The sequence below is a fragment of the Chelonia mydas genome, chromosome 8 (genome assembly GCF_015237465.2).
Source record: "Chelonia mydas isolate rCheMyd1 chromosome 8, rCheMyd1.pri.v2, whole genome shotgun sequence".
NCBI lineage: Eukaryota > Metazoa > Chordata > Testudines > Cheloniidae > Chelonia > Chelonia mydas.
In genome coordinates, this window is record NC_057854.1 from 51,552,343 (window position 1) to 51,576,425 (window position 24,083).

The 24,083-nt window shown below is 39.7% G+C and overlaps 1 protein-coding gene across 11 annotated transcripts in view; it reads left to right on the forward strand.

Annotated features, from left to right (window-relative positions):
- CEP350 (centrosomal protein 350) overlaps positions 1-24,083 on the forward strand; it is a 134,467-nt gene that overhangs the window by 67,433 nt on the left and 42,951 nt on the right. For 7 of the 11 annotated variants that reach the window (XM_043521163.1, XM_043521165.1, XM_043521166.1 and 4 more), the window contains 11 exons: positions 394-504; positions 765-905; positions 2,256-2,392; positions 2,869-2,988; positions 4,623-4,789; positions 6,512-6,708; positions 8,893-9,077; positions 10,157-10,244; positions 10,632-10,778; positions 12,414-12,571; positions 17,377-17,499. In XM_043521163.1, the coding sequence (XP_043377098.1) occupies positions 394-504; positions 765-905; positions 2,256-2,392; positions 2,869-2,988; positions 4,623-4,789; positions 6,512-6,708; positions 8,893-9,077; positions 10,157-10,244; positions 10,632-10,778; positions 12,414-12,571; positions 17,377-17,499 (1,574 nt within the window). The remainder of the gene's footprint in view (positions 1-393; positions 505-764; positions 906-2,255; positions 2,393-2,868; positions 2,989-4,622; positions 4,790-6,511; positions 6,709-8,892; positions 9,078-10,156; positions 10,245-10,631; positions 10,779-12,413; positions 12,572-17,376; positions 17,500-24,083) is intronic. The other 4 variants (XM_037908021.2, XM_037908024.2, XM_027823576.3 and 1 more) reach the window with 2 other exon arrangements.

Below are 24,083 nucleotides of genomic sequence, written 5' to 3' on the forward strand. Positions count from 1 at the left end.
TAGAATTTGTTTACTTGCTAGGTTTGATATTTGGCCCTTAGGCAACACAATGTTGGTTGTTCAGGCTGGGTTCTTGGTCTTATTCCGGGTATATCTTGGTTGACATCTGCTCCTCTTGACAAGATCAGCTACTTCCCGAAGCAGAACAAGCAAACCTTCCAGATTCTGATTTCTATTGTACCCAGAGGGAAAGGGGGGAAGGGGTACACATAGTTGTCAGCTCCCTCACCAACAAGATATTGGTGTTGGAAGAGAGATTGAAGGTTTGACTTTAGCACAGGAAGCTGCGAATAGAGCAGCATTCTGACTGTCAGTTAGCTACAGTTAGTGGGGCGGGTTGTGGAATCTAAATGCAGATTCCTTTTCTTAACACTAAAATGTCTCAATCTGTAGGCACAGCAGCAGCGACATGAGAGGGACTTGGCTCTTTTGAAACTCAAGGCTGAGCAAGAGGCTTTAGAGAGTCAAAGACAGTTGGAGGAGGCGAGGCAGAAAGCAGCTCAGGTAATGCCTACCTTCAAAAAATATCAAGGGTGTAAGAGACAGAGCTTTGAATCTGTAAGTAAACCTGTGTCCAGAAATATTCTTAATGTGAAGTCCATGGATGGTCTGGAAAGGGTGAAGGAATTTGAAGTATGACCAAAACATGTCAGAGACCAATCTTAATTTCAAACTGATTTTTTTTCTTTAAGGCTGTAAACTCAAAACGAATAGTAATATTACCCACGAAGAGTAATTATAACCTTGCTGTTGTTTCTTTATAGGCCCATGCAGAATCTCTGCAGCATCTGGTCCAGTCACGACAGGAAGCAGCAGAAGCACTACAGGAGACCACATGTAAAATTGCTGCCCAGCAGGTGGAAGCTGCTCTGCTCACCACAGATGCAGCTCGCCAGATCCGTGAGGTGAGATTCTGTATGAAAGACTTGATGAAAATGTTCCATTGCAAAGTTGTCTTGCTACTAAAACATTCACTCTTCAGTGTAGCTTCTTCACCTTTGCAGCATGCTAGTGCTGGGAGGATTTTCAGTAGAACTTCTGGCACTGCTATGTAGAAAAAAAGTGAGTGGCCTTCTTATAATCCCCATGCACTCCCCAGAGCATCTTTCTAAGACCATGACTTCCGTTTCTTTGAATCGTTCTTATCTCAAGTTGATGGTTCTGGAGAGAGAGTTTTTGGATCAATGTTCTGAAGAAACTAGGGCAAAACTGAATTGAATGTCCATAGAGTTAAATGGAACAAAATGATGTATAGTTAATACCTGTCATCAATGCACCAAGCACATTTGCTGGGCACACACCTTCCTTAAGTATAAAGGGAGTTACTTTTTCTGACTGTTTTCAATAATGTGCATATACACAAGAAGACATGATGATGTGATGCAAGTTTATCAGTGTGTGTTTAAGGTTGCTACGTTACTCACAAATGATGAAGACATGAGCAAGTTATGCAGATCATCTCAACCAAAAATCTTTTATGCTGCCACACTGTCTGTTCTGCATAAGCTACATATTTTACAGAAAAACTATTTTAGAAATGTATTTAGTAAGTTCTTGAAAAATATTATTGGAACTGATTTTTTTGAACCCATTCACCTATAAAGCCAAGCTTTTAGTCTCCCAACTCTGAACATACAGACCTCCTGAGGAAGAGGAAAATTTAAAACTAGTAAACCTTGAGTTTCTAAAAGTAGAGTTTCCACATACTTTGATATGTTTGACATATTTTGTGTACCTGATTAGAAACAAGCGCCTTATACCATTGAAAAGAGGAAAGTCCTGGGTTTCTGATTATATAATGCCATTTCTAGTCCTGATGGTTTGCATAATATTGGGCCATAAAATTGGCACTTGTGCAAGACTAGGCATAGTCAGTGTCACTCATCAGACAAGTGTAATTTTTTGGGAAAGAAGAAAATGATATTTGTGGCAGATTTTCTTTAAAAAATACATCTGTTAAGCTGTCTGGAGTTTTGGAATGTTTGTCTAAGTGAAGATCATTTAGTGAGCAGAGTTCAGGTTAGTTGGCCAAAGTGGTATGATTGATACAGTTTATCACATGGCTTTTCCCACTCTCTGTGTGTGTGTGTGTGTGTGTGTAAATAAAAAATAAATGTACAGAGCAATCTGCTCCTCTTACTTAGTTGAAATTTATCCCTCTTTAAGTGTAAATTATTTGTATATCATGGTGCTGTGTGTTGTGTATATATGCCTGGAACAATGCAGCTGTGTATCAAGTATATTCCTATATTCAGATGACAGAGTTGGCACGAACACAAATCTCAGATGGAGTCAGTGCTCCGGCAGCTCCAATCACCACACTGTTTGACCATCAGCGGCAACATCATTCAAAGTTCATGAAAGAGCTCAGAGATAGAGCCGATACAAACAGGTATTTGACCAATACAACCTCTCACAAACGTAGCACTTTAGGAAAAGCAGTAGCAGTTGTTGTGGCCTCTTGTACTAGTTCTCCCACCATTTTTTAGGGAAAACCTTATGGAACTTTAATGAAAGAGCGTTATATAAAGGAGTTCTATGTGGCTAGAGTAGATAGACTAGAAAGATTAACTTGGCTTAATGTAAGAGTACAAAGACAGAATTTTTTCCCATGGTTTACACATCATCTGTTCTGTAAAGGGTTGTATATAAGTGAGAAGTGAAACTGTTTACTCTTTTCATTGGATAGTTTTCATCCTGTTAAGTTTGGTCTGATTTAACTGGCCTATCCTTTTTTAAGTCCTCCATTCTCTTTACTCAACAGACCCTTATTTCTCCTATTAAATTGAAGTAGACTTGTAAAAACCTTTGTTTTTATTCTTTATTCCAAGACAACTCAAATTTATCCAGAACATTTTACTTTGACAGAAAAAATGAATCTGGGGCCCCTTCACAAAGTAAAGAGAAGACAGCTGACTCAAAGCCGACATACTCCCCATTTTTTGATAGTTACTCAGAATCCTCAAGATCCAAGAATCATGATCAGAGGTGAGAAGAGATTAAATTATGCCATCAATTTCTACTTTAAAAGTGTAGTAAAGTAAAAATACACACAAGTGAATGCCCTGGAAAGCTGGTATCTATTGGAATTTTAAACTGCAAAACTGCTTCTTAATTCCCAGTAGTTGGAGATTGGTTTATGTCCCAAAGCTTGAAGGTTTCTATCCCTTCCAAAACTTGTTTGGTTTTTAAATATTTACTATTATAACTCTGGATATTAGTGTTATTTATATAAATAATCCTTAATCTAATCTTTTTTTTGTGTGTTTCCTGCTAAATTGTGCTCCTCAAATGAGAACTTGTTGCAATGTATTCCAAAGTCTCGTGGTGTGAAGATATTTTTTTCTGTTTTAAATTTGCCACTGTTTAATTTCATTGAATGTCCCCTTGTTCTTCCTGTCTCATAGAACAAGAACAAACTCCTCTTCTGCCTTCTCTATACCATTAATTATTTTGTATATTTTTTTATCATGTCCCCTTTCTCCCATGTTCCCATTTGTGTCCTTTCTAAGGTAAACAGTACTAAACTTTTCAATTTCTCTTTTTATGAGATTTTTTTCCATGTCCCTAATCATTCTTTTGTTGCCTTTCTCTGAAACCTCTCTGATCCTGTTATATATGTTTTGAGATGGGGTAACTGGAACAGTAAATGGTATCCCTGGTGAAGGCATACCATTGATCTATATAATTGCTTTACAATATATGTCATATTTTGTTCTGTTCTTCATATACCCTGACGTTTGCTTTGTTTTTATTTGGCAATTGCTCTGCACTGAGCAGAAGTCTTCATTGAGCTGTCTACAGGTGCCTAGGTCTCCTTCCTGGGAGCTATTTGCTAATTTAGAACCCAGTAAGGTGTATGAGAACCTTCTGTTAGTCCATCCATTATTCATTATCTTGAATCTGTCAACACTAAATTTAATCTTTCATTATATTGCACATTCTCCCCTAGTTTCGTTAGGTCCCTCTGAAGTTCCTCATAGTTGTCTGGTTTGACACACCTAAATAACTTTGTGTCTTCTGCATATTTTACCACCTCGTTGCTCACCCCCTTTTCTAGATCCTAGTTTACCACCTTGTGGCACCTCACCAATAACTTTTTATCCAGAGGAAAATTGACCACTTATTCCAACTCTTAGTTTTCTGTCTCTTAGCCAATTTGTTTTCCCTCCCTAATAATAATAATAATAAATAATTTAACAAGCTAAAACAAAACACCCCCTCCCCCCAAATTTTAAAGACTTGTAAAAGAAAAAGGGAATGATCGGCATGATTTATCGTTAGTACCTATTGCAGGGTAAAAGATGTGCGTACTTACAGGCTTGTTTGTTTCCCTGACTATTCCTTTCTCTCGTAGACCAGAAGTGAGAACTTCTAGTGTGGATTTCCAATTTAATTAGGCCTGGGATTTTGCAGTAGCCAGACTGTGCTTTTGTTTAACCTAAATATTTTTTTAACTAGGCCTTTTACTCAGTAAGAGATAAGATGAGAATACAAACTACTTTTAAATGTTGAAGGAGTGAACAAGCAGAACTGTCAAATACCTGTGCAACGTTTCTATGTCTTGGTTCTGATGGAGAAAAGCAGAAACAAAGTAAAAAGTGTTTGTTCTTGTTAAATAGTAGCAGCAGCAGCCGGCAGGAGAGTCCTTCAGTTCCTTCTTCCAAGGAGAATGAGAAGAAGCCCTCCCGACGTGAAAAGACGAGCAGCTCCATAGAAGAGCAGGCTCGTACTGGTGTGGATGATTCCTTGCAGAGTGATAGTATTCCATCACTACCAGATGAGAAAGGTTAGATGTATTCTTGATCCTTGGTGAAGCTAGAGGTAGTGCCCCAGAATTAAAGTCTCTGAGATAAGTGGAGGGGGAATGCAAGTGAAGAAAGATGAGCATCTGGACTAAGTGGTAGTCTGTGAAGAGATAACAGAGGATGACATGGTGGGAAGGAATCATTTAAACTGTTCTGTATTTAGCAGGCAATTGACTTCATAAGCTGTTCTATTTTCTGTTAATTTAACTGTTGCCAGATGTTCATTTACTTTTATACCAGAATATATGCTGAAGGTCAGATGTTTCAGCTACCATAAAAATGCATTTGCATAGTTTTTTTTAAAAAATTCAGACTGTGAAGTGGCACTGGATACCTTCTGTTTGAAGCCTTCATTAGCTAAATAATGTTATTAGTTAAAAAATGTCTGATATTCTACTTCATTATAATCTCCAAGGGATGACCACACATTTTTCTAATAGGCTTTTTTTGCAGGATGTTAAGTGTAGTTCAGACTAGTATTTTTTATTTTGGCTTGTATATTTTTCACAGTTTTGTCATTCATTCTGTGTGGTAACATTTTTGCCCATTATTTGGCTGAATTATTTCAGTCCGAGTTTCCACACAACACTTTATACCTTTGGTGAAGCTAGATCCACTTCAAAGCCCGTTGTGTTCATTGTTAGGGGGCTTATTCCTTCACCCACTTACTTCCCCGGTCCTTCTTGCATGAACAGAGAGCAACAATACCCGAAGTCCAAAGGTGCAAACAATTCGATGTTTATTGGGGTGAACTTCCAGCTGCAAACTGATTCCAGTTTCCTTCCTTAGTGTCCCCCTTCCCAGCTCTGACACCACAGAGCCTTACACCTGTGTCCTGTTCCCATTCCTGCCCTTAGCCAAACATGATGCCAATTTCCTTACCCCCATTCCCTGTTCCCATTTCCCCCTTTAGCAAAACATGATTCCAGTTTCCTTACCCCCATTCCCTGTTCCCATTTCCCCCACCCACACACTTCCTGATTGACTGCAGGCTATATAGTAGAACTTGAGTTCTGCTTTGCTATACCTTAACCAATCATTTTCCTGAAATTTAACTAACCAATCCTAACATATTGTAACATGATTATGTAACCAATTATATCCCACCACCTTAATTAGTTTACACCCAGCAAAATTAATTGTACAGCAGACGGGAACAATCACAGAGCCAGACAGAGATTATACAGACAAACAATAGCAAAGTGGGAACTATAATGACAAAACAATACAGAAGTGAGGATTTCACTTCCCAGCTATTGATAAGTGAGTTCTTGCTAGACAGGATGCTATCAAACTAAGTTTCCTTTTACATTTTCTAGGCACTTCCCTTTCTCTGGAGGTGATAGGCACTATCAGGACAGGATTGTATTCCTAACAGCCCAATAGCACCTTATTTCAGTGTGACTAGTTTGGAATGTGAGGATGTGACCGGTCGCTTCCCAGCTTATGGCTGCCTTTGCTGCTTAGCCAAAGGCCTTAGCCTAAGAACAGGGCCTCAAACTGTCACAGTAAGAGAAGGACCTTACACCGGCAGACAGTGATTTTGATTCTTTCTTTTATACCTCTATAACTAGCCAAGTGATAAGAATACACCTAAATTCTTAGAGTACAGGCCTTTGCAGACAGGCTTGAATATCTATATCCTAACATGCATAATGAAGACTCACTGGAGAATAAACTCTTTTTTCTGATTCCTCCCTCAGACTCAGCTTCCATTGCAACAGAGTATTCCCTGAAATTTGATGAGTCCATGACAGAAGATGAGATAGAAGAAAAGTCTTTCCGGTCTTTGCTACCTTCTGAGAGCCATCGGAGGATTAACATGGAGAAGAAACGAGATCATCGGGACGATTCTGATGAGGAAGTCTCCCCAGAAAAGACAGCCCTGTCATCTGTCAAGGTAGGTCTCAAATACCATGAAACTGTAGTTATGGAGAATAAATGCAATTGAGGTTCTTCCCTAGGTGAGATACTCTATCTGTTGGTGACTTTGAAATGAACCATCTTTTATCAAGTTACGCTTGCAAACTTTAGGATGTTTCTTTCCTGTAAAACACTCAAAGGATAATTCTGTATATGAATTGTGCCAAATGTAAAGCTAATAGAGAATGAAGCTTTCCATCTTGCACTGAATTTCAGTTGTACATAATATAACTTGTTTACCATTTTGCCTTTTAAAAAAAAAACTTTGGAAATCACATAATAAAACTGTGCTAAAAAGTTATTTAGCTTTCAAATCAGGCACTTGAAAATTACAAAATGCCAGAATTACGATTGTCAGCGCAACTTTAATTCTACCCCATTACATGTTTTTTAATTACATTATCACACGTTTCCCACAGGACTGCTGCCTCATTCAGTGCACAGGAGGGACATAACTCACAAGGGGACAGAATTAAGGTTGCATAGGCAACCGTAAATCAGGCATTTCTGAACTTTTGAATGTTTGATTGCAACCTAAATAATGTTTTTACCATTGTTTTTTCTGTAATCTGTCAACTATTTCAGTAAACACTTGTGAATGTGTACTTAATACAAACTTTTCTAATAATTATACAACCATGCCAGTGTCTCCCCACATTATTATCCTTCAAACAAAAACCTTTCACTTAGAATTAAGCAAATCACATCAACGCAGTTGCTGAAAATCTAGAAATCACATTCCCCCAACTATGTACTTGTCGCTTTTCCTCTTCTCTACATCCGTCAATTACCCAGACCACTCAGACTTCCTCCATCGCACTCACCAGCAAATATGTAGCCCTCTTCCTGCCACTCCCACCAGTTCAGCAGCTATTATTAACAGGGCAGGAGGCAGGAAAATTTAAGAGACTTGTAGCTAAAGGTGCCTCAACTCTGGTTCAGAGGTGACTTTCCTTCTGACAAACTTCTAGTGGTTCACTGTGGTCCCAGTTTTTTGGGCTTTGGATGTTCCAAGCCCAGCTGACCTAAAGTTGGGCAGAGTTAAGATTTACCAGGGAGGATATGTGGATATGGATCTGGCATGGAAAGTATTCCCCTGTTGTGCCACTTCCCCTAATAGATCAAAAGACTTTTTGGAACTGTCATCTAGCTATCAGTTGGCTAAGGTAGTTTTGTAAAACAAAATATAGAAGCCTTTAGCAAAGGATAAAGCTGAAACATGTAAGTAGAAAGTCTACCCTGTGTTTGAAGCATTTAAATTTATTCTATGCTGTTGTGTTTGGGGCACATTCCTCTGCTTCTCTGTTGCTTTGTGGCCTTGTCAGCCACAATGGGGAAAAGAAAATAAACTAAAAATGGCATCAAAATTTTAAAAAAAACAACACAAATTTCCCTATACCAGGAAAAGCACTAACAGTTTTTCAGGTGAAAAGGACGTTTTCAAGTGGATGTAAAGAACAGACTAACAACCGGTGGAAATTAATCTTACATTAATGTAAGATGTTGGAAAGTTAAGACTGAGGGCATTTCTACACTTACCTCCAGAGCGATCGATCCAGCAGAGGTTGATTTATTGTGTCTAGGGAAGACGCAATAAATCAACCCCCGAGCGCTCTCCCGTCGACTCCGGTACGCCACCGGAGTGAGAGGTGCAGGCGGAGTCGACGGGGGAGCATCAGCTGTCGGCTTACCACAGTGAAGACACCGCAGTAAGTAGATCTAAGTACGTCGACTTCAGCTATGTTATTCACGTAACTGAAGTTGTGTAACTTAGATCAATATTTCCCCGCCCGGTGTAGACCAGGCCTGAGCTCAATTTATAGGGAAAACTCTTTCTCAGTGTGTGGCATGTAATTCTCAGCCTGTACTTTAAGTGCAGCATCATTGTCTAACAGTAAGGTAGCTCGGTGTCCTTTTAAATGAAACAAACCCACACCACCACCAACTGGGGATCTCAACTTGCCCCTTCGTCTTCTGTTTCATACCATCTCTTCAAATAGCCCTTGGTATGAGTTTCAGTCTCCACATGTAGTTGGGTACTGGTATTGTATATGCAGAATGCTGGTCCTCATCCTCTTTCACTTAGATTATTTGGGTCTGATGAAATATTACTTGAGGTCCTTTTTGTGGGGATTAACTGGAATGTCTCTTGCCTCACCAGGACCTAAGCATGCCATTCTCTGGGGGGCAGGATAGTTTCTCTAAATTCACCATGGAGATGGTACGGCAGTATATGAAGGAAGAGGAAATGCGAGCAGCTCATCAGTCTTCACTGCTCCGGCTCCGTGAGAAGGCACTGAAAGAGAAAACCAAGGCTGAGTTAGCCTGGCTGGAACACCAGAAAAAGTAAGAGAACTCTGAATATGTAGTATCACTGATGATTCCTGCACTTGTGCTTCTACGTGGGTATTTTTTTATGGCTTCTTCATGTTCTGTTTTTTAAATTTGATTAAATGTTCTTTGTAAACTATTCATCTAAAATCACCTTATACGTATAAAAAACGTAAAAATGACACAAAAGGCACATGCCTATTTAAATTCAATACTGTTCAATAAAGAGAAGCTTGTCTTCACAGTAAACTGCGAGAGATGATGATTGTCTTAGTGCTCTTTTTATTATTTATTAAAGTATTGCTTCCTGAGTTAAGGTTCATAGTGGGGAGGGTGCAAGGGGGACATAACTATTCCCTCGTAGGTTGATAAAGCAATTAATTGTATAGCATCACTAATAACGTCCCACCTGAAATCACTTTTTCAACTCAAGAGGAAACCATTTTCTTTCAACTCTAAATTTTTCTGTTATAACTGCATGCAATGTATTCAAACCTTAAATATGCTGCTGCTTAAGTTGTCTTGTACTGAGACTTCTGTCTCATCTCTTTTATGTACATTTTGATACTGTCTCAACAGTAATAGTGGTATTAAGGTCACTTGATCCCCCTCCCCCCCACCCTTTCTAATATTCCCGTACCACCAACCAGCAAAGGCCCTATGGTGCAGTAAACAACCATAACTGTTTCCTTTACTCTAGGATTTCGTGTATCAGGCAGGGAACTATTATAGAGTGACCTGAAGCATTTTTTCACTCACTCTTTTTCAAATGAGAGTGCTGTGAATATCTGGCCTGGGCATGAGAGACAATGTCTGGCATAACCTAATTCTCTTTTAACTTTTTATGCCTTTGCTACAGAATTGTATCTCAAACAGAGCCAAACTAAAAATAGCAAAACTGATTCTGTTTAGACCCTAAAGAATATAGGATATTTCACTGAAGAGAATATTCATGATGGAGTTATGACATGCAAAATGGTGCTACTCTGTTTTAGAGATGTAAGATTGCAGAGGAGAAAAGTATTGCTGTATTTGGAAGCAAGAGAAATTAAGGCTATTTATTTATTTCTTCCCTTCCCCCAATCTCCTTGCAGACATTTACGAGACAAAGGAGAGGATGACAAGATGCCACCCATCCGAAAGAGGCAGCGTGGTCTGCTGTTGAGGCTGCAGCAGGAGAAGGTAAATGCTGCCCTATAGACAAATCCAGTTGAATCCATGGTATAGTCACTGGACAGCTCTGACATTGTATAGATTCTTAAGTATTGAACAAGAACCACTGAACCAGATCCTTGGATACTAAGCTTATTGTGGTTCTCATTATTTTTATTTATTTGTATTATAATAGCATCTAGCATTAACAAGTTGAGCCTTTTACATCAGGACACAGTTATTAGTGATGGTATAGTTATTGATCAGCTGTCCTTGGTCTGAGAATATCTGAACAAAATTATCAAAATAGCATAATGCTGTGGCTAATTATGTGGCACAGGCCTTACGGCAGCCTCAGCATGCATTCCAGGCAACTGTCACTACAGTTCTTTTGCTGCATCTTCCCTACCTTTAAAGGCAGAAATTAAGCGTTTGCAAGAGGCCAATAAGGCAGCTCGGAAGGAGAGACAACTGATACTTAAACAGCAGGAGGAGATAGAACGAATCCGCCAGACTACCATGAAACTGCAGGAAAAACTGAAGTCTGCGGGGGAAAACAAGCTGGTAAGTAACATTACAGAAGCTGTATCTTGGTACTTGGAGCCAACCCATATCATTGGTAATTGACTTCAGTGTTATAGCAATGAAAAGTTATCATGTTGAATATATAGCTTACAGACTTGCTCCTAACCCTTCCCTCATCCCTTGGGTTTATGAGCAGTTTTGTCTGTCTGATCTGTTTAATTTATTGTGGAAGGAAAAAACAGCCATATGGCAATGACTTCCAAAAAATGTTTATTTTTTTAACTGGATAGCAAATGATGCTAATTGTCAAGATTTTCAAAAGTTAGTAGTGATTTTGGGTATCTTGATTTATGGATACCAGCTTAAGACACTTTAAAGAGTCTGATTTTCAGAAAATACTGAGTTTTTGCCCTTTGAAAATCAGGCCGTTTTATAGAGTCCCAAGTTGGGCCCTGAAAAATTGAGGCACCCAATGTCACTTTTGAAAATCTTGACTAATAAAACTAGTTTTCCTTACTATACATTTCTGGTTTAATCTGAAGAGACTAAAGCTTTCTGGTGACTTCAGACTATTTAATTCAGTCTTCCAGTTGCACAGGATATAAGAGACTAGGGACCTAAAATAGCAGGAAGCCTCTGTATCATGGATAATATTAGTTGCTGTGCTTCCTGGATGAAAGACCTCTTTGGAAAGTGAACATACTTGTTATAGTGCAGGATTGTTGACTATGGCAGCAGCAGGATTCTAGGACTTTCCCGACCATGCAAAGAGTGCATTCACTATGAGTCGGAGGAAACAAAAGGAAGGCACAGTCATCTAGTAAAGAAAGAAACCCATGTCATTAACTTGTTAAATAAGTCCATTGTTAGAGACTGAGGAAGGTAAAATGTAGAATCGAGATTCTATAGAATATATCCTACCCACAAAGGGAGGAAGAGAACAAGACTGAGAAAAAGACATGAGAGAGGGGTGGAAGCTCAATACTTTGAAATGTGTAGGTAGAATGGTTTGAGCTCTTGACCCTTAGTCTTGCATGTTTCTTTCTCCAGGTAGAAAGATAAGAGAGATCCCATTACAGATGCGAAACTCTTTACAAAATCTAAGATGAGGCTTTATTCTAGCAATATGGAAAGGATTGACTCAGTATTTAAGAAACTATCAGTGGAGAACTTAAGTTACAGAGGGGCAGAGTACAGAAGGGATTTATGCTGAATTTTTTAAATTGTTAGTATATTAAATAAGCTACCAAGCGTCTGCAATAGGAACTAGTGCCTCAAGTTTCTATTGTCAGATTGGTGTTGGTTGGGAGGTAAATATGGGGTAAATTAATAAAATAAAAAAGAAACCTGAAAAGGTTCAATTAAAAGAATTGCCTGCCTTCTTTTTGGCTCTAAAGTTTTCTCAGTAGAGGTTTCTTATGGATTTATGTTCTTGATTGCTTAAAATTCCATTGTGTTTGAGTTTTAGTAACCTCAGGATAAACTCTAAATAGGCTGCTTGGGTCCAAGGATTAACCTGACTAAAGCAGTGTGGTAATAAGTATTGTTTACAGGGCCAAATTTTGTGTTTTAAGCTGGAGAAAGGAGGAAAGCGGATCAATATTCAAAAAGTTCTTTTCTCACTCTTCACTCCAAGCCCATGGTACTTTTCTTAATTTTGTTCCGCTTTTGCAGGAGGTTCACAGTGAAGATGATATAAAGCAGAGCAATGCTTCCAGCCCACTTCCAACTGATGTAGAGACTCGCAGCCCTTCCCCAGTCTCCATCTCCAGTAGTGAGACTAGTAGCATCATGCAGAAGCTCAAGAAAATGCGCAGCCGAATGGATGAAAAGTAACTATTTTTATAAAAGCTGTTTTGTTTATTTTAATAAAACTAGTAGCAGAAAATAAGTAAATGCTTTGTTTTATTAGCAGTAGATGACACTGCCAGGGCTGCTCCCTTTTACTACAGCAGCCCTTCAGTTTAAATGCCATGCCATTAATTTATATGAGGAGTTGAAATGAAGTTGAGTACAACTTGGGAAAGTGTCTCCTGCAGTTCAGTTCAGATAGATCTTTAAGACTACTAAGATACAGTGCCTGTGTCCTCTGTTTGGGCATCTCACTTTATCCCTTTCACTTTTTAAGGAGACATTTATGTAATAATACTTTGATGTTACAGTACATCTTTGCCCTGCATTCTAACAGAAATCTCCTGGCATGCTAGTTGACTTCAAATTCTGATTTGCAGATCACTGGCTAGCTGATCATATAGTCCTGGCTCTCCTTGTTTTTAACTGCTAAATTGGATTAAAAATCATCTAAAGATAAATTACTTTTCACTTAAGCAATTGTTGTAGGTGGCATGGGGTGGTGTTTGACCATGAATGGGAAGGGGAGATGGTCTGAATGATTATGAAGGAAATAGTAGGCACTCCATGAGATAATCCCGCTGTTAATATGTGGTCCATACACTGAAAAAAATTGAGAACATGTGAGCCACAGGCACTTATTGGAAAGCAGAATACAGAGTCTAAAAGGTGGGGGTATTTAAATTTAGTTTCCTATTTTATTTTATTTTATTTCATAAATGGCTTTTACAGTAATGAGCAGCTATTCAATATTTTATTTTATTTTCATTGTGCATTGTGTCACCTTGAGCCTCATTTGCTGCACACTACTCAAACCCTGCTGTGAAGACAGAATTATTAATTCATTCGTGGACTTTTCTGTGGCACTCATCACATAGTATCAGAGTACTTAACAAACATTGTAATTTTTCAACTTCCCTGTGTGAGGAGGAGGTGGTATTATCCCCATTTTACAGATGGGGAAGTGAGGCACAGACAGTAAGGTCAAAGGTGTCCACTAATTTTGGGTGCCCATTTTGAGGTACCTAGGACCTGGTTTTCAGAGTACTTTTCATTACATGGCACTTTCTGTGCTCAAAGCACAGCTCTCATTGACTTCAATTGCTTGCTTAAAGGAGATACAACCTAATTGGAGGGCACTAGATGCAGTACAATGAACAAAGAGATTGTCAGATCCAGAACGTCCTTCAGGGAATTTGGATGGTATAAATTTCACAGTGAAATAACCCTTGTTCCCTAAAGATTGGTATTAGCTATGGCTCTACATTCCTGCTGTACAAGGTAACGAAGGAGCAAATTCATTGCTTCATGATGAGTAAAATTTTACCTTGAGGCATGCCCTTTGTGTAATGCCTGTATAGTATATATGTCAAAGGATATAAATACTTTGTTGCAGAGCCCCTAGTTCCTTTTGTCTTATTTCATTGGTTAAGTATCACATTTTCAAGTCAGAAATGTTTAGGCCATCAAAGACTGCAACTTGAAGGGCATGTGAAAAATAATTTCATCAGAGCTTGTAGCCAAACTCAAGCTGATCTGAACAGATGAGATATTTGTAAAATAAAAATGTGGCATTCTTCTTCATTGAAAATCTGCAGAAGCAATTCAATGTGGAGGTTTCTTGTTCTGCTTTAAAAGTCCCACATACGTCTAAAAGAAGTTAACTATTACAATTCAATGTGTCCGCTAATCTTGGATATTAAACTAGTACCTTGAAGTTACCATATAAAAAGTATGTGGCCCTAACTGCCTTCAGCTCTTCTCTTTTGACCTTTAACTATGGGTCACCACTATTAATAGTCTTAAAGTAATTGCTGTAAATAGCTTGTTACTAGTTAAGGTAATTATACTTTAGTCCATACTATGCAGATTTTCTGCTGTTTTTTCTCTTTTTGTCTCTAGTATTCCAAGATGTTGGGTCCAGAGAAAAGGTCATGAATCAAATGTTACACATCTTATAATGACAAGATATCCATGACTCATTAGCATATTGGATACTTGAAATGCCTGGGGAGGGGCATAAGTCCTCCCAATGTTAGATTCTCAGTAACTATGGTAATGAAAGCTCAGATACTAAGGGGGCCCATATAGTAGGAAATAACTTGACAGAAGGTCAGTCTGATTGCACAGTCTTTACCCACTTTGGGTCTAAAAGGAAGTCTTCTGACCCAGACTCCACTGATTGGTGTTGAGTGGCCTGAGCCCTCAGTTCAGTTCTCTTCTTTAAAGAAGAAACAGCATTCAGGATAACTGAGACACTGACTATAAAGTCTTAAGGATCTGTGCCTCCGAAGTTAGTCATGCTAAACCAAGTCCATCTTTATTAAAGAAGCGTTGAGATTTAACTATGCCCTAACATAGACAAATCCTTTTAGAATGGGAAGGGCCACTCTGTTTATGGGCAGTAATGGGTTCCAGAGTTCCCCAAAAAGAAAGGGTTTTTCTCCTTAGAACAAAAGACGGTCTTTGAGTCTTCAAGGTTAAGAATCGGACAGATTGATCACAAGAATGAAATTTCCAGTGGCAACAGATGCCATAATTCAGAATTGGTTCGCAGTTCTTGAATTTTGAAATCATACTTACATACCTTGATAAGAGTAGCTCTATAGGAAGTATCATAGGTGACTGAGTATCAAGGGGTAGCCATGTTAGTCTATATCCACAAAAACAGCCGTGTTAGTCTGTATTCGTAAAAAGAAAAGGAGTACTTGTGGCACCTTAGTCTCTAAGGTGCCACAAGTACTCCTTTTCTTTTTATATCCACAAAAACAACAAGGAGTCCGGTGGCACCTTGAAGACTAACAGATTTATTTGGGCGTAAGCTTTCGTGAGTAAAACACCACTTCTTAAGATGCAACTGATACGCTTCTTTTTATCAGTGACTGATGCACTTTTTAATGGAAGTATTTTTATGCCAAAAATTTTTTTGGTAATATTTAATGTTCATCTTGTATTGTACTAGACACCTCTCTTCTTTCTCCAGGAGTGTAGATCATTAAATAATGCTTATCTTTACAGAAAAAGAGTTAGTTACTGATAGATAACGACCCCTATTACAATCTTGTAAAATTGTTATAAAATCTTCAGCCTTGGCACACAGTAAACATACCTTTAAGATGATAGGGAAAGGCCTAATGATATTTTAGTTGCCAGTCAAAACAATTGCCCTAGTTCAGTAGAATTTTCAAGACTGGCTAGCAGAACAGTTGCCCTCCTTTATCGCGCTCTGAGCAGTAAGAAATGGAAATTATGCCTTTGTGTGGTTTAATATATCGTTCCAATGTTATCTCATTGCTTCTTGTGCTGTGGATTGTGTGTGTGTTTGGTAGAAGTTCAGAGAGGAGTAGCACTTTCTTTAAACTTAAATTTAACTTTTACTTTTGCCAAACAGATTATGCCAAATGGATATTTTTAACGTAATTAAGATTTTGCTACATGGTTCTGAAACGGTATGTTTGTTCATAAAAACCAGCATTGCAGACTGCGGAGTTCTCCCAAGGGTGTAGCAAAGAATACGGTTAAATCAAAGCAGTACAGCAAGACAGTATTGGCAGAATTTTTGCGGGTGGGGAAGGGAAGCCATCCCTTGAAAGGGAACTAATATTGAATTAGTCTAATTGCATAAGGTGCAGGAAAGAAACTGAATGATAAGAATTAACTAAAAGCAAACTGGGGAAGAAGAGGGCTTTAAAAGCCAGCTATACTTCAGACTGGAAAGGAATGCTGGACTTGCTGGACTCTGTGGCAAAGGAGAGATTCTTCTCACTTCTGTGACAGCTTCAATACCTATCTTCTGCTAAGAAGGGAAGAGAAAAAGAGTTTCTGTCTTAATCCTTGTGGTATGCATGTGAACAGGAGCATGCTCTGTCAAAGAGAATTAACACTTTTTTCCCCTTGTGTCCTCTGCGTATGCAGCTTCAACAATAATCATCCATGCACCATAGGAAATAGAAGAACTAACCTAATCTTTTGCTTTATCTTAACGTGTTTCTTACCTTGCACTGTAATAGTGAGCTATCTGTAGCATGGCTTTTCCTCTGAATAACTTATGGGGGCTACGCTATATTTTAAATATTATCATCCAACTGGCTTCAGGAATTTTGTAATATGGATGCAATTTTGTTGCACTTTAGTACTTTTAAGTGAAACAGGCAGTGTGTAAATGTGAGACCAAGATTATGCTTTGCTGAGAATGAAAAACGGCAACATCTGCATTCCAGCTAGAAATAGATGTACCCGTGAACATTTCAGGCTATTTTTCTGAATCACTGCACTATTTTTGAACCAGGTGGTGCTACTAATTAGATCAGTGGCATTTATCTTTGGAAAAATTGTGAGATTCATGTTTGAACCTACAAGTGAAAATGTGTTTAGGGGTCTCAGAATAGTACCATTGTCCACAACATAAAACAAACAAGTCCTCCTCTGAGGACTGGAATAGCAGGAGGTGCTAAAGACCCAGGATTGAGGTGTGTGCACAGAACTGCAAATGGAAGCTTATACACAAGCAACAAAACTACTACCAAAATCTGAAATTAACCTAGATAACAATATGAAAAGAAGCTTGCATTTAATTGACAGAATAAATTGTTACATTTTATGCATAGAAGTAGTTATGTTCTGTTGCCCTTGGAGTGACAACATACAATTTTTCTGTTTAAGATGAGGTGATGTAATCCATGTAATGTTAACACATTTTTAAAATTCTTTGTTAGCTGCTCTCCTTTTCTTGTTCTTTCTGTCTTTTTGATATCTTGGTTTTAAACTCTTCCTCCTTATTTTGTAGACACTGCTCTCCTGTTCACTACTTCTTCTCTGTCTTTACGTCTCACCACTGGGCCTCTCTCAGTGTCTGTTTTCCCAACCTCCATCCCAAATTCCAGCTGTATATCTACAACCAATTGGTCAGGTAACGGCACCTTTTTCAGTGGTGTACTCTTTGATAGAGCATGCTCTGTTCATTCCTAAACAGCTAGGGGGCTCCTCATCAGAATAGAATTCCAACACTTGCCTCACTGTTTCCAAATTAATCTGCTGTTGCTGAATATAATTTCCTGAGCAGTAGGTAAGAACACGAAATGGACTGCCTATTATTGAGCTGCTGCAACGGAGCAGTAATTGAAAACTTTATCTAGCGCTGGGCTTGAAGTCTGGACGCCTCAGCTTCTATTTAGTTATTGCATCTGTGTTTGGAGAGAGCACCTCATTTAACCTTTTAAACTGCATAACTAAGTTTTCTTTATTCAATGGTTTCTACTAACCTTTCGGAACTGATGGGTTAAAAAATACAACATTAGCACAGTTAGCCTTTGAAAATAGTAATGGTGGGGTGTGAATGCCTTTCTCTCCCCTGCTCCCCACTGACCAAAAAAAACCAGAAACCTCTTGCCCACTATGTATTTGAGTTTTCACTGGATTATTTTCTGTAGAGATCCCTGCTCTATAGGATGCATGTGCGTGCCTGGTGTTACATTGGAACACTCTAGAATATAGCAGATATTGAGGTTGTATACGTATTCTCTTGTGGTTTGGACCATTCAGTCCCCTAGGTTGTAAAAGGTTTCAGAGTAGCAGCCATGTTAGTCTGTATTCGCAAAAAGAAAAGGAGTAGTTGTGGCACCTTAGAGACTAACCAATTTATTTGAGCATAAGCTTTCGTGAGCTACAGCTCACTTCATCGGATGCATTCAGTGGAAAATACAGTGAGGAGATTTATATATACACAGAACATGAAAAAATGGGTGTTATCATACACACTGTAAGGAGAGTGATCACTTAAGATGAGCTATTACCAGCAGGAGAGCGGGGGGAGGGGAGAAAACCTTTTGTAGTGATAATCAAGGTGAGCCATTTCCAGCAGTTAACAAGAACGTCTGAGGAACGGGGGTGGGGGGTGGGAATAAACATGGGGAAATAGTTTTACTCTGTGTAATGACTCATCCACTCCCAGTCTCTATTCAAGCCTAAGTTAATTGTATCCAGTTTGCAAATTAATTCCAATTCAGCAGTCTCTCGTTGGAGTCTGTTTTTTGAAGTCTTTTTGTTGTAATATTGCGACTTTTAGGTCAGAGATTGAGTGACCAGAGAGATTGAAGTGTTCTCCAACTGGTTTATGAATGTTATAATTCTTGATATCTGATTTGTGTCCATTTATTCTTTTACGTAGAGACTGTCCAGTTTGACCAATGTACATGGCAGAGGGGCATTGCTGGCACATGATGGCATATATCACATTGGTAGATGTGCAGGTGAACGAGCCTCTGATAGTGTGGCTGATGTGATTAGGCCCTATGATTGTGTCCCCTGAATAGATATGTGGACACATTTGGCAACAGGCTTTGGTGCAAGGATAGGTTCCTGGGTTAGTGGTTCTGTGGTGTGGTGTGTGGTTGCTGGTGAGTATTTGCTTCAGGTTGGGGGGCTGTCTGTAGGCAAGGACTGGCCTGTCTCCCAAGATTTGTGAGAGTGAAGGGTCGTCCTTCAGGATAGGTTGTAGATCCTTGATGATGCGTTGGAGTGGTTTTAGTTGGGGGCTGAAGGTGATGGCTAGTGGCATTCTGTTATTTTCTTTGTTGGGCCTGTCCTATAGTAGATGACTTCTGGGTACTCTTCTGGCTCTGTCAATCTGTTTCTTCACTTCAGCAGGTCGGTATTGTAGTTGTAAGAATGCTTGATAGAGATCTTGTAGGTGTTTGTCTCTGTCTGAGGGGTTGGAGCAAATGCGGTTGTATCATAGAGCTTGGCTGTAGACAATGAATCGTGTGGTGTGGTCTAGGTGAAAGCTGGAGGCATGTAGGTAGGAATAGCGGTCAGTAAGTTTCCGGTATAGGGTGGTGTTTATGTGAGCATCGCTTCTTAGCACCGTAGTGTCCAGGAAGTGGATCTCTTGTGTGGACTGGTCCAGGCTGAGGTTGATGGTGGGATGGAAATTGTTGAAATCGTGGTGGAATTCCTCAAGGGCTTCTTTTCCATGGGTCCAGATGATGAAGATGTCATCGGTGTAGCGCAAGTAGAGTAGGGGCATTAGGGGACGAGAGCTGAGGAAGCATTGTTCTAAGTCAGCCATAAAAATGTTGGCATACTGTGGGGCCATGCGGGTATCCATAGCAGTGCCTCTGATTTGAAGGTATACATTATCCCCAAATGTGAAATAGTTATGGGTGAGGACAAAGTCACAAAGTTCAGCCACCAGGTTTGCCGTGACATTATCGGGGATGCAGTTCCTGACGGCTTGTAGTCCATCTTTGTGTGGAATGTAGGTGTAGAGGGCTTCTACATCCATAGTGGCCAGGATGGTGTTTTCAGGAAGATCACTGATGGATGGTAGTTTCCTCGGGAAGTCAGTGGTGTCTCGAAGATAGCTGGGAGTGCTGGTAGCGTAGGGCCTGAGGAGGGAGTCTACATAGCCAGACAATCCTGCTGTCAGGGTGCCAATGCCTGAGATGATGGGGCGTCCAGGATTTCCAGGTTTATGGATCTTGGGTAGCAGATAGAATACCCCAGGTTGGGGTTCCAGGGGTGTGTCTGTGCAGATTTGTTCTTGTGCTTTTTCAGGAGTTTCTTGAGCAAATGCTGTAGTTTCTTTTGGTAACCCTCAGTGGGATCAGAGGGTAATGGCTTGTAGAAAGTGGTGTTGGAGAGCTGCCGAGCAGCCTCTTGTTCATATTCCGACCTATTCGTGATGACGACAGCACCTCCTTTATCAGCCTTTTTGATTATGATGTCAGAGTTGTTTCTGAGGCTGTGGATGGCATTGTGTTCTGCACGGCTGAGGTTATGGGGCAAGTAATGCTGCTTTTCCACAATTTCAGCCCGTGCATATCGGTGGAAGCACTCTATGTATAAGTCCAGTCTGTTGTTTCGACCTTCAGGAGGAGTCCACCTAGAATCCTTCTTTTTGTAGTGTTGGTAGGAAGGTCTCTGTGGATTAGTATGTTGTTCAGAGGTGTGTTGGAAATACTCCTTGAGTCGGAGACGTTGAAAATAAGATTCTAGGTCACCACAGTACTGTATCATGTTCATGGGGGTGGAGGGGCAGAAGAAGAGGCCCCGAGATAGGACAGATTCTTCTGCTGGGCTAAGAGTATAGTTGGATAGATTAATAATATTGCTGGGTGGGTTAAGGGAACCATTGCTGTGGCCTCTTATGGCATGTAGTAGTTTAGATAGTTTAGTGTCCTTTTTCTTTTGTAGAGAAGCAAAGTGTGTGTTGTAAATGGCTTGTCTAGTTTTTGTAAAGTCCAGCCACAAGGAAGTTTGTGTGGAAGGTTGGTTGCAGTTCCCACCCATCCCTTTCTTTTCTCTTACCACTGTGGATTGAAGGTCAAAACCCTCGTTTTCTCTGGACTCCTTTTGGCTTGTTCGGCTAGTGTCATCATAAATAGTTAATATTTGTGTAGCTGTTAATTTTTATGGCAGGTTAATTGGTTCTTCATGTCATTCTTTGGATCCATGAGTTGATACAGTAGGCATCTGGTTCGGCATGGTTTTGTCAGCTCCTGCTCTTTTGAATTCATTTCAAGATCAGAGCTATGTTATATGCCTTATATTGAGGTTATCTGCATAGACTGTATGGGGTTTATACAACTGCATGAAACTCGCAGGAGTGGGTGGATGAGATTCTGTGGTCTGCATTGTGCAGGAGGTCAGACTAGATGATCGTGATGGTCCCTTCTGACCTTAATATCTATGAATCTATCTATGATTCCATTTATTTCCATTGTCAAAGTGGCTGAGTCTGAGAAGAATCTGAGGTTGAAGTAATGTACATTGTATGAGGCAAAGATTTTTGTATTCAGACCAGAGTAACAGCCGTGTTAGTCTGTATTCGCAAAAAGAAAAGGAGTACTTGTGGCACCTTAGAGACTAACCAATTTATTTGAGCATAAGCTTTCGTGAGCTACAGCTCACTTCATCGGATGCATACTGTGGAAACTGTAGAAGACATTATATACACAGAGACCATGAAACAATACCTCCTCCCTCCCCACTCTCCTGCTGGTAATAGCTTATCTAAAGTGATCACTCTCCTTACAAGGAGAGTGATCACTTTAGATAAGCTATTACCAGCAGGAGAGTGGGGAGGGAGGAGGTATTGTTTCATGGTCTCTGTGTATATAATGTATATAATGTCTTCTGCAGTTTCCACAGTATGCATCTGATGAAGTGAGCTGTAGCTCACGAAAGCTTATGCTCAAATAAATTGGTTAGTCTCTAAGGTGCCACAAGTACTCCTTTTCTTTTTTTGTATTCAGACCAGTGTATCCAGGTCGTGGGTGAGTAATACTCCCCACAGAGGTATATGCTTTATGCAGATTTCCTCCACTTCCCCTCCGAAAATACTCAGAGTGGGAGTCCCACCTATGTATGTTGAAGAAAGTCCAACAGGTTAATCTGATTTTAGCTGAAATGTATTAATGAATTGGAGTCTGGAATATCTTCTGCCTAGAAGTCCAACTCTGAGAAATCACTGGGTTCAAGAATGCCTCAAGGACAACAGTGCTCACTGGACTCAGATCCCGCTATTCCCTCTCTTGGAAGGAAGAGGAGAAGACACATGATGTTTCTCTTGGTCCTTTATGGATTCCTGAAATAAGTTATGGAGACTTTGGCCTCAGTGAAGATCAAGCTAGGATGCAGTTTGAGGTCTGCTCCAGGGTTCTCAAACGTATCAGGCATCTATGCGAAATCCTTCTGAAATAATCATAAGAGATCCACATGGACTCTTATGATTTGGACTTGTTGGACCAACAGTCTTGATCCTTTTCCCCTGAGTGAAGGAGAAAGAAGAAATAGAGAATAATCATTCAAGTAACTGCTGCTTCCTCCTCTTCAACTGATGAGTCTGTGCATACATACCATCCTTTTATGTCTCAATTTGATGACTTTAGGAAGTTTCAGGAGTTATTGAGCAGAATGGCAGAGGAGTTGTATATTTAAATTCGGATAAATTCATGGAACATCTCACCACTTGTTTACTATCATTCAGCTCCAACAGAACACAGCAACTATCCCCTTATTCCTTCTGAAAACCTCTATCATCCACCTCTATCCCACAGACATTTAACCTGCTGATAATCACCAAATTCCAGATCTCTTATTGTGGCAGTTAATAAGAAAACAAAGTAAAGAAGGGTTAACCCATCACGATCAGAATGTTGGGGAAGTAATTGTATTCCTCTGCTGTGCTTCAGAAGAGAATAAGGATTCATCAAATGATTTGGAACAGTACAATTTCTTGGCTTGGGACAGACTTCTCCTATTAATGGACAGCCTTCCAAAATAGTTGAAAAAAGAAGCCAGGGTAGTTGTGCCTGAAGATTAAAAGGAGGCAAAGCATTCCTCTCATTGGCTTGATTCCTTAGACACAACTCATTTGGTAGTCATGGCAGTGACTTACCAATGAATTATGTTTAAGGAGGCCAGGCATTCCACAAGATGTTCTAGCAAGTAGAAATATCTTCCTTTTGAGGCCTCCCCACATATTTAATTATAAGACCAATTATACAATAGAAGAGAGAAAAATTCTAGGTCCTCTTGGAAATTTTTGACTGGATTGATCCTCCTACAGGAAAAAGCTAACTTTCCAGTATCCAGGTGCTGCAGAGCAGTCATCTGAACACTTTGAGAAACCCCCATCAGACACTGTCATTCTGGCAGAAAAAACTTTAGTTAGCAGAGCTAAAGGAACTTATCTACAGCTTGGTGGTCTGTGCCAGTGGCTCCCAAAGCTTATTGGTTCATGTACTACCAACTTAAAAAAAAAAATGTGTGAAGTGAATGGACGGAATATCAAGCTCACATAGTACCCATGGTACATGAACCATATAGTTTGGCAACCCCTCATCCAGGTACGGTTTTTGAGGCAGTAAATTTAATATGCATACAAGAGCCTTAAGATAATAAATGTGGCAGGTTATTTTCGTTTCTGCTTAGGGAGCCAACTTCCTTCTTTATTTTTCATGAATCATAGAGTTGCAATTACCTCAGGCAGGTGGGTGCTTGAGGTTGGTTTCAAAAAGATTACGCCATCTAATTCTTCTCTGTTTCTTACCAATCTTTTCTTACCAGTTACGAAAATATACTGAGAAGTAATTGTCGTTTTTAATTGGAAAAAGATAGCAAATGTCACCTCTGTGGCCTACATTAACAGACTAGGGTGGGCTGAAGGAGTTGAGCTTCATCCTGTTCCATTGTTCAGAGGAACTTTTTGCAATCTAGTAGCCAGCTGGCTGTCCAATTTAGCTGATCATTTATGTGATGGGCTTTAAATATGAAGACCTTGTACCAGGAAAACTATCTCTGAATCCTGCTGTGTTCCAATGGATAATATGCTCATTGGCCCTTAGCACATCAGTCTGTTTTGTAGCAGCAGCAAGGTAACACTTTATTCAAAGGCGATTGTCACAGATGCCTGTCACAACATTGCCCAGAGGGTCTGTTTTTATACACCTTCCCTTCTGTGCCCCTTCTAATAAAAAAGATTCAGAAAAT